Here is a 22,488-nt window from a genome sequence, read left to right as displayed (position 1 = left end):
TCTCTGGCACTGACCTGAAATAACACTAGTCTCCCAGCTCAACGTGCCATACTGTGCAGCCCCTGCACCTCCTAATGATTAAATACCGTGTTAGTGCACAGATAGAGGCACTTTAAAGGAGACTGGAGGATCTGTCCAGCACTCTCCACTTGCTGCTTGCACATTTTTTCCTGCAGTTCTCCGGTTTGTTGCAACTTTCAGCCCAAACCCAGTGTCCTCTAATGACCTCACATCCTGTTTTCCCACTTCCTTCTGAATGGACCGGTTTGGGACGGTCCGGTCAGCGCGCAGCGTGGATCCCTGTTGTATCGGCGCGTGTCTCCACGCACACGTTGTTAGATCCTCGGTGTCACAAGGCTGCAGAGGACCAGAGAGCAAACTTAATGCCACGATCGTTTGACGAGTTACGCACCTGACTATGAGCCGTGTGTTGCACTGACAGAGAGGATAAGGGGCGTCGGTAAGTCGGTAGTACGCATGAATATGTGCTTATTTACACGGTATTTGTAGTTGAGCTTTATCACAGCTCAACGGGGACTTTCGAAACGATTACATGACTTTGTAACACACGATACAGCTGCGACTGGACTGGCTTCACAGTCACCGTTTGGTGCTAAAGGTTTTGCAACAGTGGGGATCTAGTTGAGGTCTTAACTAGTGCAAGTTAATAACTGGAGCTTATTAAGTCTAGTGTCTATAAAACCCTTTCTTAGACTTTGTTTTATTGTTTTACGACTTTGAATTCCGTTGGATCAATCGAGATTTGGTGACACTTGTCTGTCCTATATTAACGTAAAATCTCTCATTTAATTAAAGTTCCTAAAGTCAGTGTTTAGTGGAGGCACCTTTTGCGTCTGTTACAGCCCTGAGTTCAGTCTATAGGTTTTCGCATCTGCAATCTAATTTCCCCCCAATTTTCAATGCAAAACGTAAAGTTCTGTCAAGTTGCAATGGGGACCCTGCTTGAAGAGAGAATTTGAATTCCTGCCACAAATCCTGGATTGGATTGAAATCTGGACTCTCGGGTGTCTGCTGCAGGGCATGAAGCCAGTCTCGTGTAGCGTTTAAGTTTTATGTTTGGGGTCTTTGTCCTGCTGGAAAAGAAATCTTATCCCATGTCGTGGTTCACTCTCAGACTGCCAAAGGGTTTCAGACAGGATCTGTCTTTATTTTTGTTGCATGATTTCACTTTCTCACCATGTCCAGCCCTCTATGATCTTTTTGCATAGAAGCATCCTCACTACATGATGCTTCATAGTGTGGATGGTGATGTAAGGTGTTATGTTGTTTTTACTATGATGGACCAAAAGCTCAGAGTTTGTCCCATCAGGCCATGGGAGCACCTTACACTTATTATTGTAGATGAGGTGATGCAATCATTGTGTGTCTTACATTTGCACCTGGATCAATGTATTGGCCCTTTAAAAAGATGTTACAGTAATATTTCTTCTGTGGATGGAAGTACTAACATGGTGCTTATTGAGAGGTCAGATAGACTGCCAGTCAAACATTACTACAAGAGTGACTGTTATTGAACATAAAACATGTTTGCAGGGTGCAAAGGTTTATATGTATTACAACCTATCCTGCACTGGATCATTGCTTAACACTATATCACACTAATAGCCACATTCATTGCAACATATTGCACAACTTTATGTCAATAGAGTTGTCAATAAGTTGACAGGTTAGTGTGTCGCGAGGCTCAAGTCAGATGTGTTAATGCATCTTTTAATACACTCAGCGACACCCATCAGTTAATATGAGAGATTTGATACAAGCTTTGTTGAAGTGATTAAAAAAAGAAACCATCTGCAGTCAAGTCAAAATGAGGCAGTTGATCAGTACTTCAGGCTTAATCTCAGCTAATGTTTCAGGAGAACGTGAGTCAAGATTAAGAAACGCTTCAGTGCAGGTAGCTGTTTTCTCATGCATATCACTGTTATTTTTATGAGGCAGGTACAGTAGATGTTGTGGTTCAGCCAGGTTGTTACATGCAAGAGAGATATTTATCTTATTTATCTTAGTACTCAGAGTTGCATTTTATTCAGTTGACTTAAACCTTATTGTGTTTCTATACAAACACATTCCACTTCTTCTGTTTGCCTCCAGTGAGGATTAGTTACTTTATAATAGAAAATAAATGAATCACTGACTTTGTTTCCCTGATTGGGCTGTTATTGCTTCAGAAGTCATAAAACTTGTTCCTTTAATGCCCTTGACCGATATTGAAGATTGCAACATCTTTTACTGACCAGATGGAGCCGAAGACTTGTGTGATAAGAAAACTTCTGCAAGTAATGCAGCTGATGGAAATATAGTAAAAAAGTAATATCTCTTTGTCATTGTAGCTGTTGCACTTCTGACAGAATGAAGATGAGAGAGGGGAAGATTATAAACCAGGGCCTGGAGGATGAGATGGTAAATATCAGTTCCCACCTTAATGCTACTTTTCCCATATAATTGTCTTTTCTATTGAACAGTGCATCATGAAATGGTAACTTTTTAGATTGTAAATCAACACAATCAACAGCTGGATCAAGTGTAATGACATAATAATAATAATAATAATAATAAAACATTTGTTGTCTCTAAAGGTCCAGTGTGTAACATTTAAGAGGATCTATTGGCCCAAATTGAATATAATATTCATAACTGTGTTTTCTTTATTGTATAATCATAATGTTTTCATTACCTTAAAATGAGCTGGTTTTATCTACAGACACCTTCCATGAAGTCCACCATGTTGAACCACCATGTTTCTACAGTAGCTCAGAACAAACCAAACACTGACTTTAGATAGGGCCTTTTTAGCCACCATAGTTTCTCCTCCACACTTTAGAACACAGTTCTCATTCCCAAGTCGTCAAATATAGACGCCAGCGGTGTTCAGTTAGTTGCAGTCTGAAACTTCACCGCTCCATGCCACTAAATCCTACACACTGGTCTTTTAAAGGACATAGATTATGTATCAGTGTGGATTAAAATTAACGTACCTTTCAATTTGATTTGAATTGCCCCTGAAATCACTCTAAGTAAAAAAATATTGAACTTAAACTGATTTAGACTGTAGAGTGACAGAAGTTATGGCAGCTACAGCCAGCAGCGGGGTAGTTTACCTTAGCATAAAGACTGTAAATGGGAAAACATCTGGCTAATCAAATCAGCAGCTCCAAAGGTTGTTCATTAAACTAGCGGTTTGCATTCATTGTCAACCAGTCAAATGAAAAGACCCCGCCCCCCCACTACATCACTGGTCCACAGTGTTGCACTTCACTGACTAACATGTTCCTTTACTACAATAAACATGGGCATTGTATTTTTTTTCTTCAATCAATCCCAGATACACTGTTGTGTTGCTGTAAATATTGTCTGAAGCACCGAATGTGGATTATTCTGCTGTTAAAAATAGTCCCCAAACAGTTTACTCCTGTTTGAGTGATGTTTGCCAGCTGTTTTAGGAAATGATTTAGCTTTTTTTAAAAACAGAATGCTAAAATGTAAATAATGTAATCAGTAATGGCTAAATTCCACTTAGCTGTTGTTATGGCTGATGAATATAACTGAGCCATCATTAATGTTATTTTAAAAAAAAAGGAAAAAAAAAAAGGATTAATTGTCTCACTTCACACAGCCGCTCCTAACAAAATTACATAACAAACCCCGTTTATACAGCAGCGTATATTACAGGCTGTGTCTGTTATTCCATATGCCTTCAACAACAAGTCACAGCGCACTGTATTCGTCCCGCCCGTCTGTGTGTTGACATGAGTGTCTGCCCATGCAGGAGGTGTGGGGCTACCAGCCCTGTCTGTGGAAGATGATCCTGGTGGGTGTAGGCGCTGTGTGCTCCGGGGGTCTCCTGCTGCTGCTGCTCTACTGGCTGCCTGAGTGGGGCGTCAAGGGCACCTGCACACACACCTCGCTGAGAGACGCACAGACACTGCTGCTCAGGACCACGGTAGGAAAATGGAAAACTTGCTTTCTGTTTTTCATACAATTCACATGTTTGACTTTATTTGATTTGTTTCTTTTGTATGTTGTACCTTCAAGGAAAATAGTTATATGACGCAGTAGATACTTGTCAAAGCTTTGTAAATGAGACAATTATTGTGTTCACCTGCTAAAACAAACAAACGATTATATGTACTGTACCTTTCATTTGTGTGAATCTGCTTCTTCTTTCACAGAAACATGAGTTCACTGTTGTGTTGCTGCTGTTCACAGATCATCCTGACACTTGTTACATTCTTTGGCACACATACTGTGTTACACTGCAAATGAAAAATTCAGCGTAGTCTCACAGCCAAAGGGGAATGTAATTCTTTATGTTGTTATCACAGGATGAGTTCAAGCAGTGGTTTCGAGCCAAAGTACATGTGATGTTGGTTCCAGGGAAGAAACCTTTTGACAGCATGGATCTGCAGTCTCAGCTGTTGAATGGAGACGGAGACCACAGCATCAGTGCTGTGCACAAGGAGCATCATGGGAAATTTGCCCATGTACAGCCAGCTCAGGTACCTCAGTGGGAAACTTTTGTTTTCATCATTTGTTGCTCACCTGATGCAAATTCCATATTTCATATTCTCAAAAACAAGTTTAAGTTTTAAGTGTAGATTGGCTGGTTTTAAGTGTGTCTGTAAGGCTGATACAGTTGATATCTAACCACCTCCTCCCCCTCTGCTTCCTCCCTCTTAGATCCACTACTTCACCCATCACAGCACTAAATACTTCTGGAACGATGTGATGCAGAACTTTGAATTTTATAAGTAAGAGACCCACTAAAGAACAACAAGCTGTTAATAGTCTTGTGTTTAGCGGTTTCTTTGCTAAATAAACTAAATTTCTCTTACAGTTTAGTTGTATATGTGTCGCACATGTATCTGTATCTGCTGCTCTGCACAACTACAGTAGAAATGAATGTGTGTGACTTTTCTAGAGGCTTGGAGGATGTGAAGGTGAGCTGTGCAAGCATCCACTCTGACCACAGCTCTGGACTCTCTAAAACTCTGCAGGAGTACAGGTACACACACACACACACACACACACACACACACACACACACACACACACACACACACACACACACACACACACATTTCATGTTTTCCTACAAATTATTTTCATTTACTTATTTTAAAAAGTTTTATATAAAATTTACAAACTTTTTTCAGGATGCTGTTTTTTGGGGAGAATGAGATCGCTGTGAGGGTGCCCTCTCTATTCAAGCTCCTCATAAAGGAAGTGAGTTTAGAGCTCTTTGCGTAATATCGCTTCCTTCTTTTAGTATATACCAATAATAATATCATCAGTGCTATCTTTTACACACTACATGTCTCTTTCTCCTCCTCCATCAGGTCTTGAATCCTTTCTACATCTTCCAGCTCTTCAGTGTTATTCTGTGGAGTGCTGAGGACTACTACTATTATGCTACAGCCATAGTTTTCATGTCTGTCATTTCAATAGCTACCTCACTTTATACCATTAAAAAGGTGAGCCACGTCGCATCCTAGTGATAAATGCAACACTAGTTTATGGTGAATAATCTTATTCCAAAATAATTTATACAGAAAAGTCAGAAAGCATCTGTGTTACTGTGTGTTTCCAGAAGTATTTTCCAGAAGTATTTTCCAGAAGTATTTTCCCCACTCTTTGACACGGTGTCTCTCTAATTCCAGCAATATGTGATGCTGCATGACATGGTGGCTGCACACAGCGTGCTCCGTGTTTCAGTGTGCAGAGGAAATAAAGGCATGTTGTACTTTCTGAATATAATACAGAGCTACAGGAAATATTAGTGACTGTCAATCCATTCATGAAGACTGATTTTTTCTAAAAATCTTTACTGTGTGTGATGTTAATTTGTGTTAGTCCAATTCCTTAACTATCTCGCTTTGTGTTTATTCCTCCCCGCCGGCAATAGCCAGTTATGTTTTTGAGTTGCCTGTCTGTCACATTCTTGGAACGTGATATCTCCTCCTTAAGGGAATTTCTCGCCACAAACATTTACTGGAACTAAAGGATGAACTGATTAAATATTGGTGCTCAAAGGTTTTGTGTGACATCACAAAACAGAATTTTGTCCATAACTTAAGAATTGAAGATTGTATTTCTCTACTGGTCGGACAATTAATAGGTTACACTTTTCACTGTCATAGGTCACTGTGACTGTGTTAAACTGTGTTTAATGGGAGACAACTATGACATAATTTACCAAAAGGTAATCACAATGTCACTGTGACATCATGATGTCCTGGAAAACACTTTTTTTGGCCATTATTTAACACCATAATTCAGGAACAGAAAGGGGAGATTGTGACCATATTTCACAGTTTGGTCAAACACTGAATTGGTGACACTTTTGACTCAAAGGTCAAAGTTCATTGTGACCTCAAAATAGGTTTTTAGCCATAATTTAGGAATGAATGGGACAATTCCAGATTTCACACGTTGATTGGGACGACACAATGAGTAAACAATAACTAGCACAGTATGGGCTTTAATCTTTCCATTTCATCCATTCTGCCTTAAACTTACTGCCTCATTCTGAATTTTGAGCTTCATCAGAATCACATGACTGTAAACAACATATTGGACTGTGCTTATCTAATCATGACCCTGTGAGTGAGTTTCTTCTACAGTTCGTATGGAGGCTTTGCATCTAAAAATAACAGGAGAAAACAATACCACCACATTTATTTTAGCTATACAAAAATCCATTTTTATATAGTAATCAAGTACATGTGCACCATGTTTAGAAAACACATTGATAATAATCCTTAACTAATTCATATTCACTGAAATCATACATATGTATCATCAATATAGGGATTACTTCCATTTAACCAAAGAATACACTTAATACCTTTAAAGAAAAGTATTCACCACATATGTTATATGAGTCTGGACAGACATGGATGTAAAGTGCAACTTGACTGGTTGGTGGATGCGTACAACCGCGGTGCAGTAATCCTAGTTATATGATGCTGTAATACATGAATCACACTATTGATCTCTAATAGCCTCCTCGTGATTGCCTGAGAGTGCATGTGAGAGTGTATGATATCATTTTTACTGTTCTCTTTCTTAATGCTGTTCCTAGATATTGAACAGGCCATGTCAACAGAGCTTGTGCCCGGTGATGTCATTATTATTCCAGCCAATGGGATGATTATGCCGTGCGATGCCGTGCTCATCCATGGAACCTGCATCGTAAACGAGAGCATGCTGACAGGTTGCATTTCCACATACCTCCTCATACGTAACACTTCTAAAGGAAAATCTTAACCCAGTCTGTGTTTATTAGCTCTTTCTGTAGCCTTTCATCATAAAGGCCTTAGTGTAAATATTTATATCAGTGGCAGCTTATATATTTAGTGCCATATTCATGCTATTACTCTTGTTCTGCTATCGCTCTATTTGAGTTGTGTTTTTACTTGAATGTCTGTTTATTTACCCTCCATCTTCAGGAGAGAGCGTGCCAGTTACCAAGACCAATCTGCCCAGTTCAGACGAGGAGGCAGCCAGGAGCTACGACATGGAGGAACACAAGAGACACACCTTGTTTTGTGGTACCCAGGTTATCCAGACCCGCTTCTACGCAGGTGAACTGGTGAAGGCTGTTGTGGTCCGAACAGGTGAGAGTAAAACTGAGTGGGAATAACAGCTTGCAGCCTTATCTATTGCTGCAGCGTACAGACAGTTAATCCTCAGGGTTCTACATATTTTACATATTTGCCCTTTTCAAGTTATTACAAGAAAATGTGTGTTCCCGCAGGTTTCAGTACTGAGAAAGGCCAACTCGTGCGGTCCATCCTCTACCCTAAACCCACAGACTTCAAGCTGTACCGCGATGCTTACCTGTTCTTGTTGTGTCTGGTGGGGGTGGCAGGGATCGGCTTCATCTACACCATCGTCCTCAGTATCATGAACAAGGTATCATGGCTCTTATAGAGGAGAGGTAACCTGTTCTTCTGAGAAGTGAAAGAAGAAGCTCAGATTTTAGTGTTTCACGTATGTACTATGCAGCGGCTGTTTCTGTTAGGATTCTGTCATCCTATAGATATCCTTCTTTAAAGTGGGTCAGCTGTTGACATTTTCCTTCTCGATCTCATCCAGGTTCCTGCTAAAACCATCATCATCGAATCTTTGGACATCATCACCATCACCGTACCCCCGGCCTTACCGGCAGCCATGACAGCTGGTATTGTGTATGCGCAGCGGCGACTGAAGCGGGTCGGCATCTTTTGCATCAGTCCTCAGAGGATCAACATGTGTGGTCAACTTAACCTAGTCTGCTTTGACAAGGTAGTGTAAACCACAGCTGTCAGTTCTTGCAATGTGATTTTGTTTTCTTGTTAAGAATTCAGGAAATGTAGTTTATGTAGTGGAATCTCAGGGTCTGTATTTGTCAAGTGATAATTTCTAGGAACCGTGTTTGATTTAGTCCTGACTCAGAATGCATGAAATGTAGTTATGAAGCCTCCAAACCCACTTCCAGTTCAAGAGTGTTCTAGTTCAAGACCTTCATGGTTTTATGACCATCAAAACCACAAATTAAAATGAATCCTAATGTCTTGAAGCACAGCTGCAGTTTATGCCATTTAGCCACAACATCAAGCATGATGCTTTTAAAATATGTTAATGCTGAAATTAAATACTTTACAAGCTTATTGTGACCTATGTAAATTAAAACTCCTGATAACAGGAGATCACATCTAGTGAGCAGCGAGATAAGTTTGATGCTGTTGTTGTGTGAAAAGAGCAATCAGAGTATAGCTGGAACATGAGTTGAATAGTTAATTTTAAGCAAAAATACCAAACATTCACTGGTTCTCGTGAGGTTTTAAATGTGAATATTTGCTAGTTTCTAGGTTTCTTCTATAAAAATAAAGTTAATATCTTTTGTTTTGGGGCTGATGTTGGCTTGGGCTCTGGTGACCGGCATTTTTCGGTATTTTTCTGACATTTTCCAGACAAAATTATTGACTGATACTAAAAATAACAATTAGTTGCAGCCTTAAATCTATGTTTGCATTTGTAAGCAGTGAAGGATCTAAATCACTGTCATAGCTGCCTGAAAGAGTCTTTTGCACATTGGACAGATAGATGTTGAAGCTCATGGTTGTTTCGGTTCTTAAGTTATAGTTCTAAACTTCTCAGAAAGTCTGTGTGCATGTTGTTGAACACTGCTGTACATTAAGAAAAGAGTTTAAGAAAGTGACAACAAATCATCATTAAATGATTTGTTGCTCTGAGGCATGATTAATTCGGTTTTGGTTGATCCCTTTAAATGCATTAACTGTCTGTGTTTGTTTTCTTCAGACTGGTACTCTGACTGAGGATGGTTTGGACATGTGGGCTATTCAGAGAGCTGAAGATGGCAGGTAAGAGAACCTCTTGGATTCAGGTTTGTTGTCTCTTGCAAACACATCAGTTTCCTGAGAGTAACCGCATTAGATAAGAATCAATCAATCAAGTCCAGAGGGATGTGACAAAAGCAAATATTATTGTAGTGATCTCTAACTGACTATAACAAATCTTTTTTCAGTATTCTGACACATTATTTGCATGCAAGTTGTTACAAGTCAAGACTCGTAGTTGGGCAATGTGACTACTGTTGTGTCAGATTACTTTGAAGTGTAGTCAGTTACTGAATACAAATCACATGGCATTTTTTATAATCAGTAACGTAATCCATAGTACAAGAGAAATTGTCAGCTAATCTGAATATTTTTTGTATCGCTTCAAAATTAAACATTGAAAATATTGCAGACCCGAACTTTCAAAAACATTTTAAATGCAAATAAAATTCAGTTGGTCAAATCAAATAACGCTGAATGTCCTCTGTGATTATTTATCCCTTTAACCGGATACCAGAATTTTTTACATTGTTGTCGTTGGTTGTTAGCCATCCAGTGGCAGTCCCACAATGTGTTGGGTTGAGTCTATCTACTATTCAGAGTCTGTGTGGGTATGTGTGTGGCAGCTCTGATCTCAAACGGATTTGCCCCATTCCCCTATCAGGAGAGACCCCAGAGGATTAATAGAGCATTATCATGACAAAAAGTTTCATAATTTTCAAAATTGCGATATTCTGAAGATGGAATGAAAAACTTTGTTCTTGACAATGTAACTATAATTTAATTACACATTTTTTAAAATGGGATGATAATTATTTTTTTCAATGTGATTGTTGTGGGACATTTTGCAAACCAATGAGCAGAACCGCTTTATGGCAATATTTGATTTTTGCATGAATGTGATGATTTGTCAGGTATTTCACTTGCTATATTAGTCAAAAACAATATTAAATGTTGTCCTTTTTATCTATTCAGTTCATTTTTGAGAAAAGGTTTACACACCTGAGGGATCTAAAAGGAAAGATAACATGCCTTTGGCCTACTCATACTTTCCGAGAACAATGGAGAAAGAAATATATTCAGTATATCAAATATATTTCAGAAATACCAAAATGTAGTGTTTTTCTGTGGAGTTGGTATTAACATTTCCCACAGGATGTTTCCATTCTCATATCTCTCTGCAAAAGGATACTTCAGTATTATAAATGTATTTAAAATGTATTGTAATCTTTGACAACCTCCCTCTCGATTACAGCTTTTCTCCTCCAGAGTCTGATGCAGCTAAAGAAAGTCTGGTTAACTCTACATTTGTGGTTGGCATGGCAACCTGCCACTCACTGACCAAGATAGAGGGCGAGCTCTCCGGCGACCCTTTAGACCTGAAGATGTTCAGCGCTACGGGCTGGGTAAGCAAAGATTTTCAGTGTTTACACCCAGCATGCTTAGTCACTGGCACCAGAACGAGCATGGATACCAATCTGTTCATGAATTATGCAGCACCGTGCCTGACGCCTTGGCAGAGCAACTTCTTGGCTAAATTGGTAAAAGTCTGGTACCATGGATACTCCAGCATGAACAGCAGAAAATGCCTCTTCCTGTCAAGAGGAAGCTGGGACTAAGGCTGATTTTGTCACATCAGGCTTAGTGCAATGGAATCTATAAGCTCAACACATTATTAAAATATTATATGATTTCATTTGTGTCTAGATCCTAGAAGAGCCCACAGAGGAAGAGACTGCACTCCACAATCCCATAATGCCCACAGTTGTGCGACCTCCAAAGCACAACGTCCCTGAAGCCAATCAGAACAATCCGCTAACTCAGAACATGGTACAGTTACTCTCCATCTTTTTACTTTTTGACCAGTATATTTGTTTATAGCTATAAAGAAATATTCTGATTTCAGAGTTATAATGTTATTCATCCTTATTTTCTTCCAGGAGATGTCTGAATTATCAGTAAGTTGTTTTTCATGAAAACTTCATAATTCTTAAAGCAAATAGTTTGACATTTTGGGTAATACCCTTATTCACTTTCTTGTCGAGAGTTAGATTAGAGGATTGATACCAACCTCATGTCTGTACACTAAATATGAAGCTACTGCCAACCACTGGTTAGCTTAGCTTAGCATAAAGACTGGAAACAGGGGGAAACAGCTAGCCTGGCTCTCTCCAAAGGTAACAAAATCTGCCTACCAGTACCTCTAAAGTTCATTAATTAGCATGTTATACCTTGTTTAAAAAGAGTAAAAATAACAAGTTGAGTTTTTTAGGGTTATGTGCTGGACTTCCTGGAGTCTCCACTGGTTCCATTATTATTATTTGACAGAGCCAGGCTAACAGTTTCTCCTTGTTTCCACAGAGAGTTATAACAATCTTCTCCAACTCCTGGCAAGAAAGTAAATAATTATATTTATAAAATATCAAACTATTCCTTGAAACTGAATGTGAAATAAAAAATAATTTGACGTCTATACAACTTGTGTCTTTTGCTCCTCAGTCCTGTGAGATTGGTATTGTGCGTCAGTTCCCGTTCTCCTCGGCCCTGCAGAGGATGAGTGTTGTGGTCAGGAAGTTGGGGGAAAAACACATGGACGCTTACTTGAAAGGAGCACCGGAGGTTGTGGCCAGCCTCTGCAAACAGCACACAGGTCTGACACTTCTCCTGTATGTTGAAGGTTTGGGAGGACAGTTCCTCTCTTAATTTGACATTTCTACAAAGATACACAAAATAATTGACAATAAAATAAAAACATTCTGTCTTTAGCTACGGCCTCTATATCTCTGCCCTGTCTATTCAAATTGCGCTTGTCTAAAAAAGGGTCAGACTGACATGTCTTTCGCTTCAGTCCCACAGAGTTTCACAGAGACTCTGGAAACCTACACCAGGCAGGGCTTCAGGGTTATTGCCCTGGCACATCGACAGCTGGAGTCCAAACTCTCCTGGCACAAAGTCCAGAACCTCAGCAGGTACCTCTCCCTCCACGGATAACACTGTCCATGGTACACGTAGCTACTGACGGAGACATTACAGAGACATCCCACCCTGAAACACTGGAACTCGCTGACATAGCTTTTACTTCCCATTTTGATGTCTGTAGGACAGACAGTTCCACTGATAACTGGGCAAACATAGACCATTTGACGCAATGTCCAAATATTTACAATGCTGCTACAGCAGAGAAGAAAATGTCCCAGTTATCTAAAATGTGTGCAAATGTCAGGTTTTGGTGTCAGTAATCTCTGAGTCAGACTGCAAGCTGTTTGCTGGACTGTAGGGAAGAAGCATTAAAAACATCTGTTTTTTTTCACCAACACAGCCACAAGATATGATGCAATTGAAGTTAAAGGGTTAACTTTAATCACAGATTGGCCCCAATATGAATGAGCTGTTTTGTTATCTTGCTAGATTTACAAGCCCTCAACAGTTTCCTCTCTGCATGTTTACAATCACTCTGATAAATCATATGAGATATCATTAACTGAACTTAAAGTGAACCAGGCAAGAAATACAACTCCTGTGATTCAATGAGCAGCATTTATGATGTCTAATAATACAAAGCCCTTCGTTGTCTGTTACCTTCTCTGATTCCCTGAAATCTGGTTCTGTAACATGACTTAAAAGATTAATTTTGTTTGGTGTAAATCATATAGCTAGTGAAATATACAATTTATTGCCTTTAGGGACCTGATAGAAACAAACATGGAGTTTCTCGGTTTGATCATCATGCAGAACAAAATAAAAGAGGAGACTGCCGGAGTTTTACGTGAATTACGGCAAGCTAACATTCGTACATTGATGGTTACAGGTAAATGAATTTAATGACTTTATTCACTTCTTATTGTCTTCATGCTATGTCATTATTGCATTTATGCTAATATGCTATGTATCTTGTGTTAGGTGACAACATGTTGACGGCGATATCAGTAGCTCGAAATTGTGGGATGGTCCGTGCACATGAGAGAGTCATTATAGCAGATGCTGTGCCTCCTAAGGATCTCAACCCTGCTAGTATCACCTGGCATTACACTGAAAACCCCAGTCAGACCATCAAGGACAATCAGGTGGGACAGAAAGCCTCAGAGCCACTGAGTAACAAATAAATCAGTATATATAACCATAAATAAACAATATCTACGTGCACTCACTGTTCATTTTAGATAATATTTGTAACCTACTATCCAAGAGGGGTAGAGACTTCTCGCTCCTGCTTAACCACTTCACTGTTTGCTTTACACAAGTTTGAGACCTGCATGTTTGGGCATGTGTTTTCACTCAGTTCAAATAGAAACATTCTCAGTTAAAGTAAAGAAATAAACAGAGCAGAGTTTGATGAAAGCACCATCCACACTGAAACATGCTCGATGTGAAAGTCTCCTGAGTCACTCAGTATTGCCCAATTTGTTACATGTATTTACACATCTATCAGTAGCCCAGTTACTACACGCAGGGTTCATGTTCAAGTCATGAAAGTTTTGAAAATGCTTAAATTTGACCGTTTTAATGGCCTAAGCCTGAATTTGAATATACACATCCACACAAAGGAAAGAGGAAGTTTAATATTTCACAAGTCATGCAAGATAATACGATGTGGTAGTTTTCTTGTGTTCTAGTAACAACCGACTCATCCTCTGTCCTTCAGACAGTGAAGATAAACCTGGAGGAGGGAGTGTATGACAAGCAAGTCACTCTGCAGGAACAAAGCTATCACTTCGCTGTGAGCGGCAGAGCCTTCGCTGTTATCACAGAGCACTTCCCTCAACTCGTCCAAAAGGTACAGACTCATCTTTGGACACATAAACACCTCCATGTTCAGATTGAGTTAGGTTTACATCAACTTTAAAGCTATGTCTGAAGTCTGTTTTACAGATACATAGTTGTAGTTCAGGTTGGCATCATGTCATTTGGATTTTGCTGTAATTATTTGTCTCTCCCACATGGGGGCACTGCAGCTCGTGCTGAGAGCCACTGTGTTTGCTCGGATGGCTCCAGACCAGAAAACTCAGCTGGTGGAAGTCATGCAGAGCATCGAGTGAGTCTCGTATTTATTTGTTTGTGGGTTCAGTTTTACTCTGTTGATGAGCTGGAGATTATATGATTTTATAGATTCATTGTCACTTTGTTTCCCTTCCAGCTACACTGTTGGAATGTGTGGTGATGGTGCTAATGACTGTGGAGTAAGTGTGGAATATATTTATTTAATATGCACAAATCAGAATATTCACTATCAATTAAAATGTCAGATTTGTATATTCGGGGCAGAGAACTGTAAACGATATACTTTGTCCCATCTCATACCAGACTTATCCCACCTTTGTAAACCAGCTCACATACCAGTGTTTGACTGGATCAGTGCGGAAAAATAGATGTAACACTCTTAAAGCAAATCCTTTAATAGTAAAAAATGTCCGACAATTAAATAACATTTTGTGTGAATGATGACATTCTTGATACGTAGAATTAAAAAGTTGCCACTGGTGTATGTAGGCCTCCTCCATATACTTATTATACATGGATTTACTTCCACCTGAAATGTAGAGGAGTAAAAGTCTCAACAATCCAATAATTAACATAACTAAAACCGAACCCTTCACACCTGTGATTTATGAAGTTCTCTCTTTGTCTCAGGCCTTGAAGAGAGCTCACAGTGGGATCTCTCTGTCTGAGCTGGAGGCTTCTGTTGCTTCACCCTTCACCTCCTCCACCTCAAACATCTCCTGTGTCCCCAACCTTATCAGGTAGCAACTCTCTCCTAAATGACCTGTGAATTTCAGGATTCATGCAGAAATAAACTAAATTACATGCTGTTACAAATTCTTTCACACGTTTTCCTCCACATCAGTTCTGCCTGAAACCACTGGGGTTGTAACGATACACTCACAGATAATACTGAGCTTTCTGATTCTGTTTATCTCTCATTTTCTGACCTTCCAAAGGGAGGGCCGAGCCGCCCTCATTACATCATTCTGCGTGTTCAAGTTCATGGCTCTCTACAGCATCATCCAGTACCTCAGTGTCACGCTGCTCTACTCGGTAAATACTGTTTCTCATTCTTACACTTGGCATCACCAGAATATCGCAACGATCCACATGTTCAACACCAGAAATTATATCTATATTTTAGTGAGACAATTTATTCTTCCTTCTCTTCATTAGATGTTTCCAGCTGCATAAACATGATCCATGGTGTTTATTTATGTCCTCGGTTTTAAACTTGATGCCAGGCAACATGATTTTGACATGTTACTGAAGGTCCTGCATTTGTTAGTTGAGTAACAGACACTGCTATGGTTCCCATGTGAGATACAGAGGGTTCATGAGCAGGATAGACGTGAGGAGCAAGTAGAAACAGGTTGGGGTTTAGAAAGACGTGGGGGTTTCCATCCATTGGCTGTGAAACAAAGACAGCAACCACAAAGTGACGCTGTTTTGTTTCTGGGAAAGTGTGAGTGAATGGTGCAATCTCATTAATTAGAGCTAAAGTTAATCAGTCTTATAGATTTAGACATTGTAGATCCAGTCCTCTGCTACTGTGTGACTTTTCTGGTATTTGCAGATTCTCAGCAACTTGGGAGACTTCCAGTTCCTCTTCATTGATATTGCCATCATTCTCATCATTGCCTTCACAAGTAAGTAGCATGAAGAGAAGCACCAAAAATGCGATTTTGGGGGTTAAAGTCAAATAAAATAACTTACATTATTAACATGTTTGTCTCTGTCCTCAGTGAGTCTGAACCCGGCGTGGAAGGAGCTGGTGTGGCGTCGCCCTCCTTCCAGTCTGATCTCTGGCCCGCTGCTCTGCTCCGTTCTGACCCAGATCCTCACCTGCCTGGTCTTCCAGGTCCTGGCTTTTCTCTTAGTACGACAGCAGAGCTGGTACGAGATGTGGACTCCTCAGTCAGAGTGAGTAACGTGTCTGAAATTACCGCCTGTAAATCACTGCTTGGTAAATATATGTAAATGCTACTATAGTAGAGTATTTTGTCTCTGCTAACCTGCTGTGTGGAAAACCTGAATAAAACAATGGTTACAAATGATGTTCACTCTACACTTTAATATCTCTCATTTTATTTACACATTTAAATGGTGGACAATTCAGTCTGATTATCAGGCTTTGTTCACATAGTGGTACTGTTATTCTCCTGTTAACTTGGCTAACATTGAAAAGAAAAAGGGTAAACGCAAAAAAATCAATCAATTCCATCCAGTAGACTTTTTTAACAGCAGGTATTTGACATGAAATAGTAGGGTAAACACAGGTAATGATACTAATTAAAGTTCAGTTCCATTAAGGTCAAACAGAGTCAGTGTGCTGCTGTTGTGCATGTTGACTCTCTGGAAAGGCTTTGTTACACTAAATGGAACAGAGCCCTAATTTGTATCATTAGTTACACCTGTGTTTGCTCTACTATTTCATGTCAAAATGGCTGCTGTGAAAAAGGTCTATTAGTTTTAAATTCCAACTCTGAGTTTTCTACTGCCTGAATTTAATTGTGTAGTAACTGCCTGTCAAAGTGTAGCACATGCTATATAATGACAGCTTTCCAGTAGATAAAAAGAAGAAAAACAAGTCTGCAGTGCAAAAAAAGTCTGAAAAGATTTAAAGATTTTAATACTTTGGCTTATTTGTTCTGTGTTCCTGCTTTATGAATGCAGAACTTTCCAGAAGATTGTGTTAACTCTCTGCTTCCTCTCTCCTCTGGTTCCCTGCAGTGCCTGTAATGTTTCCAGCTCCAGTTTCTCTCACAGTCTGAATGTAACAACCCCTCACGACCACAAAAACATCAGGAACTACGAGAACACCACCCTCTTCTACGTCTCCTCCTTCCAGTATTTGGCCGTGGCCATCGTTTTCTCCAAGGGAAAGCCCTTCAGACAGCCAAGCTACAAGAACTGTAAGACTCATTTAGTGCTGTTGGCACAGAGCGAGATTAAATTTGCAATTATTTTTAGGTTTTCTGTCTTTTAAATGTGTAATGTAATGTATTCTAGACATTATCTTGTAGCTATCATTTTAAATTAATTCATTTTCCTAAATGCATCCAGTACTTCTCTAACTCAGTTGTTTTTACTTCATACTGACATACAACTGTGGACAATTACAATCTCCGGAACTACCTAATCCCTTTTCATATATATGTGTAATGTGCTTACAAGTCAAAAATAATTTGATTTAATTTGGTGTTACTGAAATTCTGTATTTTTAGGGCCGTTCATGCTGTCCTGCATTGGTCTGTATACTTTTCTCCTCCTCATCATGCTGTATCCTGTTCCTGCCATCGACAACTTCCTGGAGGTAAACTTAGTTTTCTTTGATTTTCTGGATGCTGTTGTTACACTGGCTGCTCTAAAAGATATTATTAATGTCCTGGCTTTAGATTTGAACAGTAGAAACAGAAAAAGATGCTTCATTTGAAACAAGACTTAAGGTATAAGAGAAGCTGGTAGGTTGCATGAAGTTGGTGGAAACCGTGTGTGTGTGTGTGTGTGTGTGTGTGTGTGTGTGTGTGTGTTGCATTCAGTGCTCTTCTGCTGCTCTGCCTCTACTCAGATCGTGTGTGTTCCCCATGACTGGCGCGTTACACTGGTCATCATTGTCATAGTGAATGCGGCTGTGTCTTTCATGCTGGAGGTATGCTTTAGAGACATCACACCCTACACGCTCCCTGTGACTGATCTCCCTTTTTCATTTGAAAACTATGATTTGCATGCATTGGATTTTTTCCTACTGAATCAGTGCTCAGTAGTGCTTCACCGCCTAATGAATGAAATCAATGAATCATTTTAAGTTTCCATTTGAGTTTTTTCTCTGTGCATTTCTATGGCTGTAACCCAATCTACACGATCAGCTGATTGTCAAGTTTCCACTGAAATCTCCCGTAGATTTTGATCCTTGACATCATCTTGTGGAGGCTAGTTTTCAGACGCAGTCAGGGGGTAAATCGCCCCACAGAGTGCCCCTCTGCTGACACACCTCAGGTTGGGAAGCTTTTGACTTCACTTTTTTTTTTTCTTGTTTATTTCTATCTTTATAGAAAGAGTTATGCATATTCTTAACTCAAATTCTCTTGCTTTGTTGCTTCATATTTTCCTCCAATAACTTTAATCAATAGAGACTAAATCTTACAGAACTGAATATTAAAATGTATATTATTCAATTAGTCATATTTTATTTCACAGGTTCTGGGTCATCTTATGAATCCATCAGCAGTCTTTTGAAGATTTATTTTCAAGCAACAGATCCTCCCTAGAAGCAGGAATTTGAGTTGACCAGTTACTGCAAATAACACGATTAATACATAAAAGCTAAAAAAATAATAATGTGTAGTACAATTTCTTTTGAATGGCCATGATCATCAGACTTACAAATGTTGCCCTCTTGACTTAAATTTGTCCCATTATTTTCTGTAAAAAAATAAAAAATCTGTGGATCATGTTGCAATGTGAAAAAATAAAAATCTAGATACACGAGCAGCTTTGGTCACAAAACTATAGAAAACCAGATCCTGAAGAGGCTCCCTTATGCATTCAGTACAAGTTTTTTCTTTCTAATGTTCATATTTTATGTGTCCCCAGGTGGCCAATGACTGCTGGGGCTCGTCCTTCCTCTCCTGGTTGTTCTGTCAGAGAAACAAGCCCCCAAAGGTGCGCTACATGCACCTGGCCCTGGAGCTGCAGGACGATGCCGACTGGCCCCCCAAACCCTACTCTGTCACCTGCGCCAGGGAACCACAATCTCACATCTCTGCCCCCCTCTGACACCAACAAGTAAAACTATTGCACAGACTAAATTAAAAGAACCCAACAACCCTTAATGTTGACTTAGCTTGGGTTAAGCTCAGAGATGTGACGGATGCTCAGATAATGTTTATTGGATGTCGAGCCGGCTGGATGCCAGCAAACAATCCAGGAGCCTCATAAAGGCGAGGCCTCCTACTGCAACAACTGACGGACACTGTGAACTGCTCATACATATCTTTCACTTTGATTCACCTCGTCAGAACGGACAAACTTGAGCCAGAGGCCTCTGTTAAAGGAATGGTTAAGCATTTTGGTAAAGGCCTTAATTCCAGTCTTAGGACGGTGAATATGTAGGTAGTGACAGTTGTCAGCTAACTTAGCTTAGCACAAAGACTCAAATTAGGGGTAAACAACTAGCCTGTCTCTCTCTTTCCAAATGTTATAATCTTTTGAAGCTCACTAATTTTTTAAAAAGTTTTTATCTTATTTGGTTGAATCTGTACTTCACTGCTGGCTACCTGGCAACCTCACGGTGATAAAGTCCAGCCTAGCAGTTTCCCCAATTCCAGTTTTTATGCTAAGCTAAGCTAACCAGATGCTGGCTGTAGCTTCATATTTACTGTACAGACGTGAGAGTGGTATCAATCTTCTCATCCAACTCTCACCAAGAAAACAAATAAGTATTCTTCCCCAAAATGTCAAACTATTCCTTTAACATGACTTGATGTTTCACTAACTACACTGGACACGGAGAATGACCTTTTCCTTGTTTTAAACTGTTGTTATTATTCAGAGTCAGAATTTGAAAGATCTGAACTAAGTGAGATGCATTTTTCTCACACTGAACAAAACATCAGAAATATCACCAGATTCAGTATTCAGTCATGTCTGACACTAAAAGAACTGGATAAATCTTTCCACTTCACTATGAACAAAAACATACAGTCGTCCACTAACGTTTGCTGCTCCTAAAATCTAAAAGTTGAAAACTGTATTAGGTCCTATGGATTCAAAGAAACATGAGAGACGAATGCCTTTTTGCAATTTCATGAACACAACTGGTACTGTTGTATTTCTGAGACAGAAAACATTCCACTGCTGCGTTTCTGTCAGAGTCACTTCAGTCGAAATTCTTCCTGTGGAAGAAGCAGAAATTTCTGTGTCCCTTTTTAATTTTTTTTTGCCAGTGCCGCTGTGTGTGTGTGGTTGTGTAAAAGAGAGAGCAAGAGAGTGTGTTAGTTAATAAGATGATCAACATTAACTATTTCTGTCTTTATGCTCTTTTTCTCAAAACATGACTTTCTTTTTGAATCAAATGTTTAAAAGGAAAAATTACAACATTTAACATCACTAAGGTACTGTACACAACTGATAATGTTTTAATGAATTAATTAAAGCAATTCAGTTAATCAAAACAAATCAATGAGACACTTGCTGCTGTGTCAGTTTCAACAGTTGATTTTAACATTTAATTTTTATATCATATTTTTATGTAACTTCACAGCTGTTGTATACATATTTTTCTAGTTGAGTTTAAAAATGAATATGATGATGATAAATGTGAAATTTAGTCACCTAAATCCTTAAATCTTCTTCAAGGGAATATGTTTTTGAAAATTGTAATACAGTATTTGTACTTATTTTCTTATTTCTAAAATGTGACAAAAGTGTTTCTGTGTCAGTCAACAAATATTCCCCTGTTTGCTCTGCAGAACTCCTATTACATTTCCCAATAAATCTGTATATTAAGCCACTCTTGCGTGCTTCGTGGGGGGCTGACCTTGGTCACACTTTTTCAGCCAAGACTTACTGATCAATTATGGGCTTTCCCAGCCTCCTCGCTGCCTGGCATATGGGCGCTTAAAGGCGCGAGAGTGGAGGAGAAAGAGGGGTATCATTTCATGTGGAGATCAGGGCCTATAGGCAGTGAATGGGTGGATTTAGGGGGGACTGTGAATAAGGGAAGGGGGTCCTCGCTTGTACCAAAAAGAAAAGAATCTCCCACAGATCAGGGAAGAGCCTTTTTGGGAATATTCATGATGAGGATGAGGAGGCATCATGAATTCATGTGTGTCTCCCTGACTTGCACGGATCATCTTTTCAGTAAACACTGATGTGTACAGAGCTGGGATGTCTTGCTTTCGATCGGTGTTTGCCATGTAGTTTCGTGGATAGTGTTGCCTCTCCACAAAGCAATATGGGTTTTTGTGTACCCTCTGCTGTATTCCTTTTGTATCGTTAGAGCAACAGATGGAGAGTGGTGGAAAGACATAAAGAAGCTAAAACACACAGCCTTTCTTCCTCACAGCTAGCTACTCGCTCAAAAAGATTTTCTCAAGCTTGCGCTCAGACGTGTGCTATTTCAAACATTTTGGACTTCATCTCCTTTCTCTTTTACCCATAAGTTTTTTTGTCTGAGTTGTGTACTTTCAAGATTTGGGCCTATGCACACAGTCTTTGTTTACTGTTTCTTTGCTCCCATCAGTCCCCACAGAGAGATAAGACCTGCTTAGAATAAATTGTAACGTAACGGCCACAGTAACACACTTTCTGCACCGCAAATTGTCATTTCACGTGCTTTCTCAATATGTCTGTTAACACCCAACACACACATTCTTTTACTTATTCTTCCACAAGCAGACGTCAATCTGCTGCAGCTTCCCTGAAGGTTGCCGGACGCTCATAAGGCCCTCGTCATGATTAATAGTCAGGACACAAGGCTAACCTGATGCTCACTTACGGTTGGCCTCATTTTACAGATGACACAAAAGCACCCACGTCTGGTAAAAGGTCTGTGACCCACCAGACAGTCACAAAGCCCTTCTCCTCCCTCCTGTCCCCTAAGCATGGGCTCCTTCCCCTGGCCTTCATGGCGTCCCTGTCCCCCTTCCTTTATCAGACCTTCCAGGCCTGAATGGGCTCTGTGGTTGGTCAATAAATTCAGTGATTCAGGGGGTGGACAGTTGCAGCCGTGTTAACGTTTGTTCACAGGCTTGTCGGAGGGACGGGCCCCGCCCTGCAGCTCTTTGTCTCCTGTGGTCCCTCAACAGGTTAGAAGTCAATGGAGGGCCTTGTGCGGAGGTGGCAGGGGCATGGATGGAGCCGCCTCTCACATGGCATTCACACAGGGGGAGGACCGGCCCAGATCACTGTGACACTTGTTAGTGTGGGGCCACACAGCATTGCCGGGTTGCCTCTCTGGCTCTCCCTTGAGAGGGCCCAGTGCGATATTCAGTGCTTTAAACAAACTAATGCTTGAGGCTGCGGGGTTTGCATTGGGGTAAAATGATCTGCACTCAGAGGCCTGGTGTGACCACACTGAAAAGAAGTGCACAAGTGTATCTTACAATCTCAGTTTACAGATCAGACTCACAATAAAATGAGG

The 22,488-nt window shown here is 39.9% G+C and overlaps 1 protein-coding gene across 4 annotated transcripts; it reads left to right on the top strand.

Moving 5' to 3' along the window:
* The first annotated feature begins 113 nt into the window (after window positions 1–113).
* On the top strand, window positions 114–20,856 carry LOC127376950 (polyamine-transporting ATPase 13A3). 4 transcript variants are annotated; one of them, XR_007887804.1, is made up of 33 exons: window positions 114–460; window positions 2,352–2,421; window positions 3,788–3,961; window positions 4,344–4,517; window positions 4,699–4,769; window positions 4,940–5,023; window positions 5,175–5,244; window positions 5,358–5,492; window positions 5,679–5,751; window positions 7,103–7,234; window positions 7,470–7,637; window positions 7,778–7,935; window positions 8,119–8,307; window positions 9,325–9,386; window positions 10,618–10,768; window positions 11,070–11,192; window positions 11,303–11,320; window positions 11,862–12,012; window positions 12,211–12,331; window positions 13,046–13,170; window positions 13,263–13,426; window positions 14,005–14,136; window positions 14,315–14,394; window positions 14,497–14,539; window positions 14,991–15,100; window positions 15,299–15,395; window positions 15,919–15,991; window positions 16,088–16,265; window positions 17,076–17,257; window positions 17,570–17,658; window positions 17,885–17,994; window positions 18,246–18,341; window positions 18,939–18,980. XR_007887804.1 is itself a non-coding variant. In XM_051424841.1 (33 exons), the coding sequence occupies exons 2-33, from the start codon at window positions 2,371–2,373 to the stop codon at window positions 19,119–19,121; spliced, it is 3,738 nt and encodes a 1,245-aa protein (XP_051280801.1). In that variant the 5' UTR covers window positions 115–460; window positions 2,352–2,370; the 3' UTR covers window positions 19,122–20,856. The 4 variants fall into 4 exon arrangements, 3 of the variants coding, with proteins under 3 accessions (XP_051282865.1, XP_051280801.1, XP_051281643.1); XM_051424841.1 differs by having other exon boundaries at window positions 115–460; window positions 17,914–17,994; window positions 18,939–20,856; XM_051426905.1 differs by lacking the exon at window positions 18,246–18,341 and having other exon boundaries at window positions 18,939–19,073.
* Window positions 20,857–22,488: the final 1,632 nt, after the last annotated feature.

This window comes from Dicentrarchus labrax, unplaced genomic scaffold (genome assembly GCF_905237075.1).
Source record: "Dicentrarchus labrax unplaced genomic scaffold, dlabrax2021, whole genome shotgun sequence".
In the NCBI taxonomy this organism is placed as follows: domain Eukaryota; kingdom Metazoa; phylum Chordata; class Actinopteri; family Moronidae; genus Dicentrarchus; species Dicentrarchus labrax.
Note: the sequence above shows the minus strand (reverse complement) of the source record. Positions and strands in the feature narration are given on the sequence as shown.

Excerpts from the sequence above, each read along its gene's own strand:
- LOC127376950 (XM_051424841.1), top strand. The coding sequence starts at position 2,371 with ATGAAGATGAGAGAGGGGAAGATTATAAACCAGGGCCTGGAGGATGAG. Across the intron at positions 10,769-11,069 it reads TGTTCAGCGCTACGGGCTGG|ATCCTAGAAGAGCCCACAGA; the intron begins GTAAGCAAAGAT and ends ATTTGTGTCTAG. Across the intron at positions 14,395-14,496 it reads GAAGTCATGCAGAGCATCGA|CTACACTGTTGGAATGTGTG; the intron begins GTGAGTCTCGTA and ends TTTCCCTTCCAG.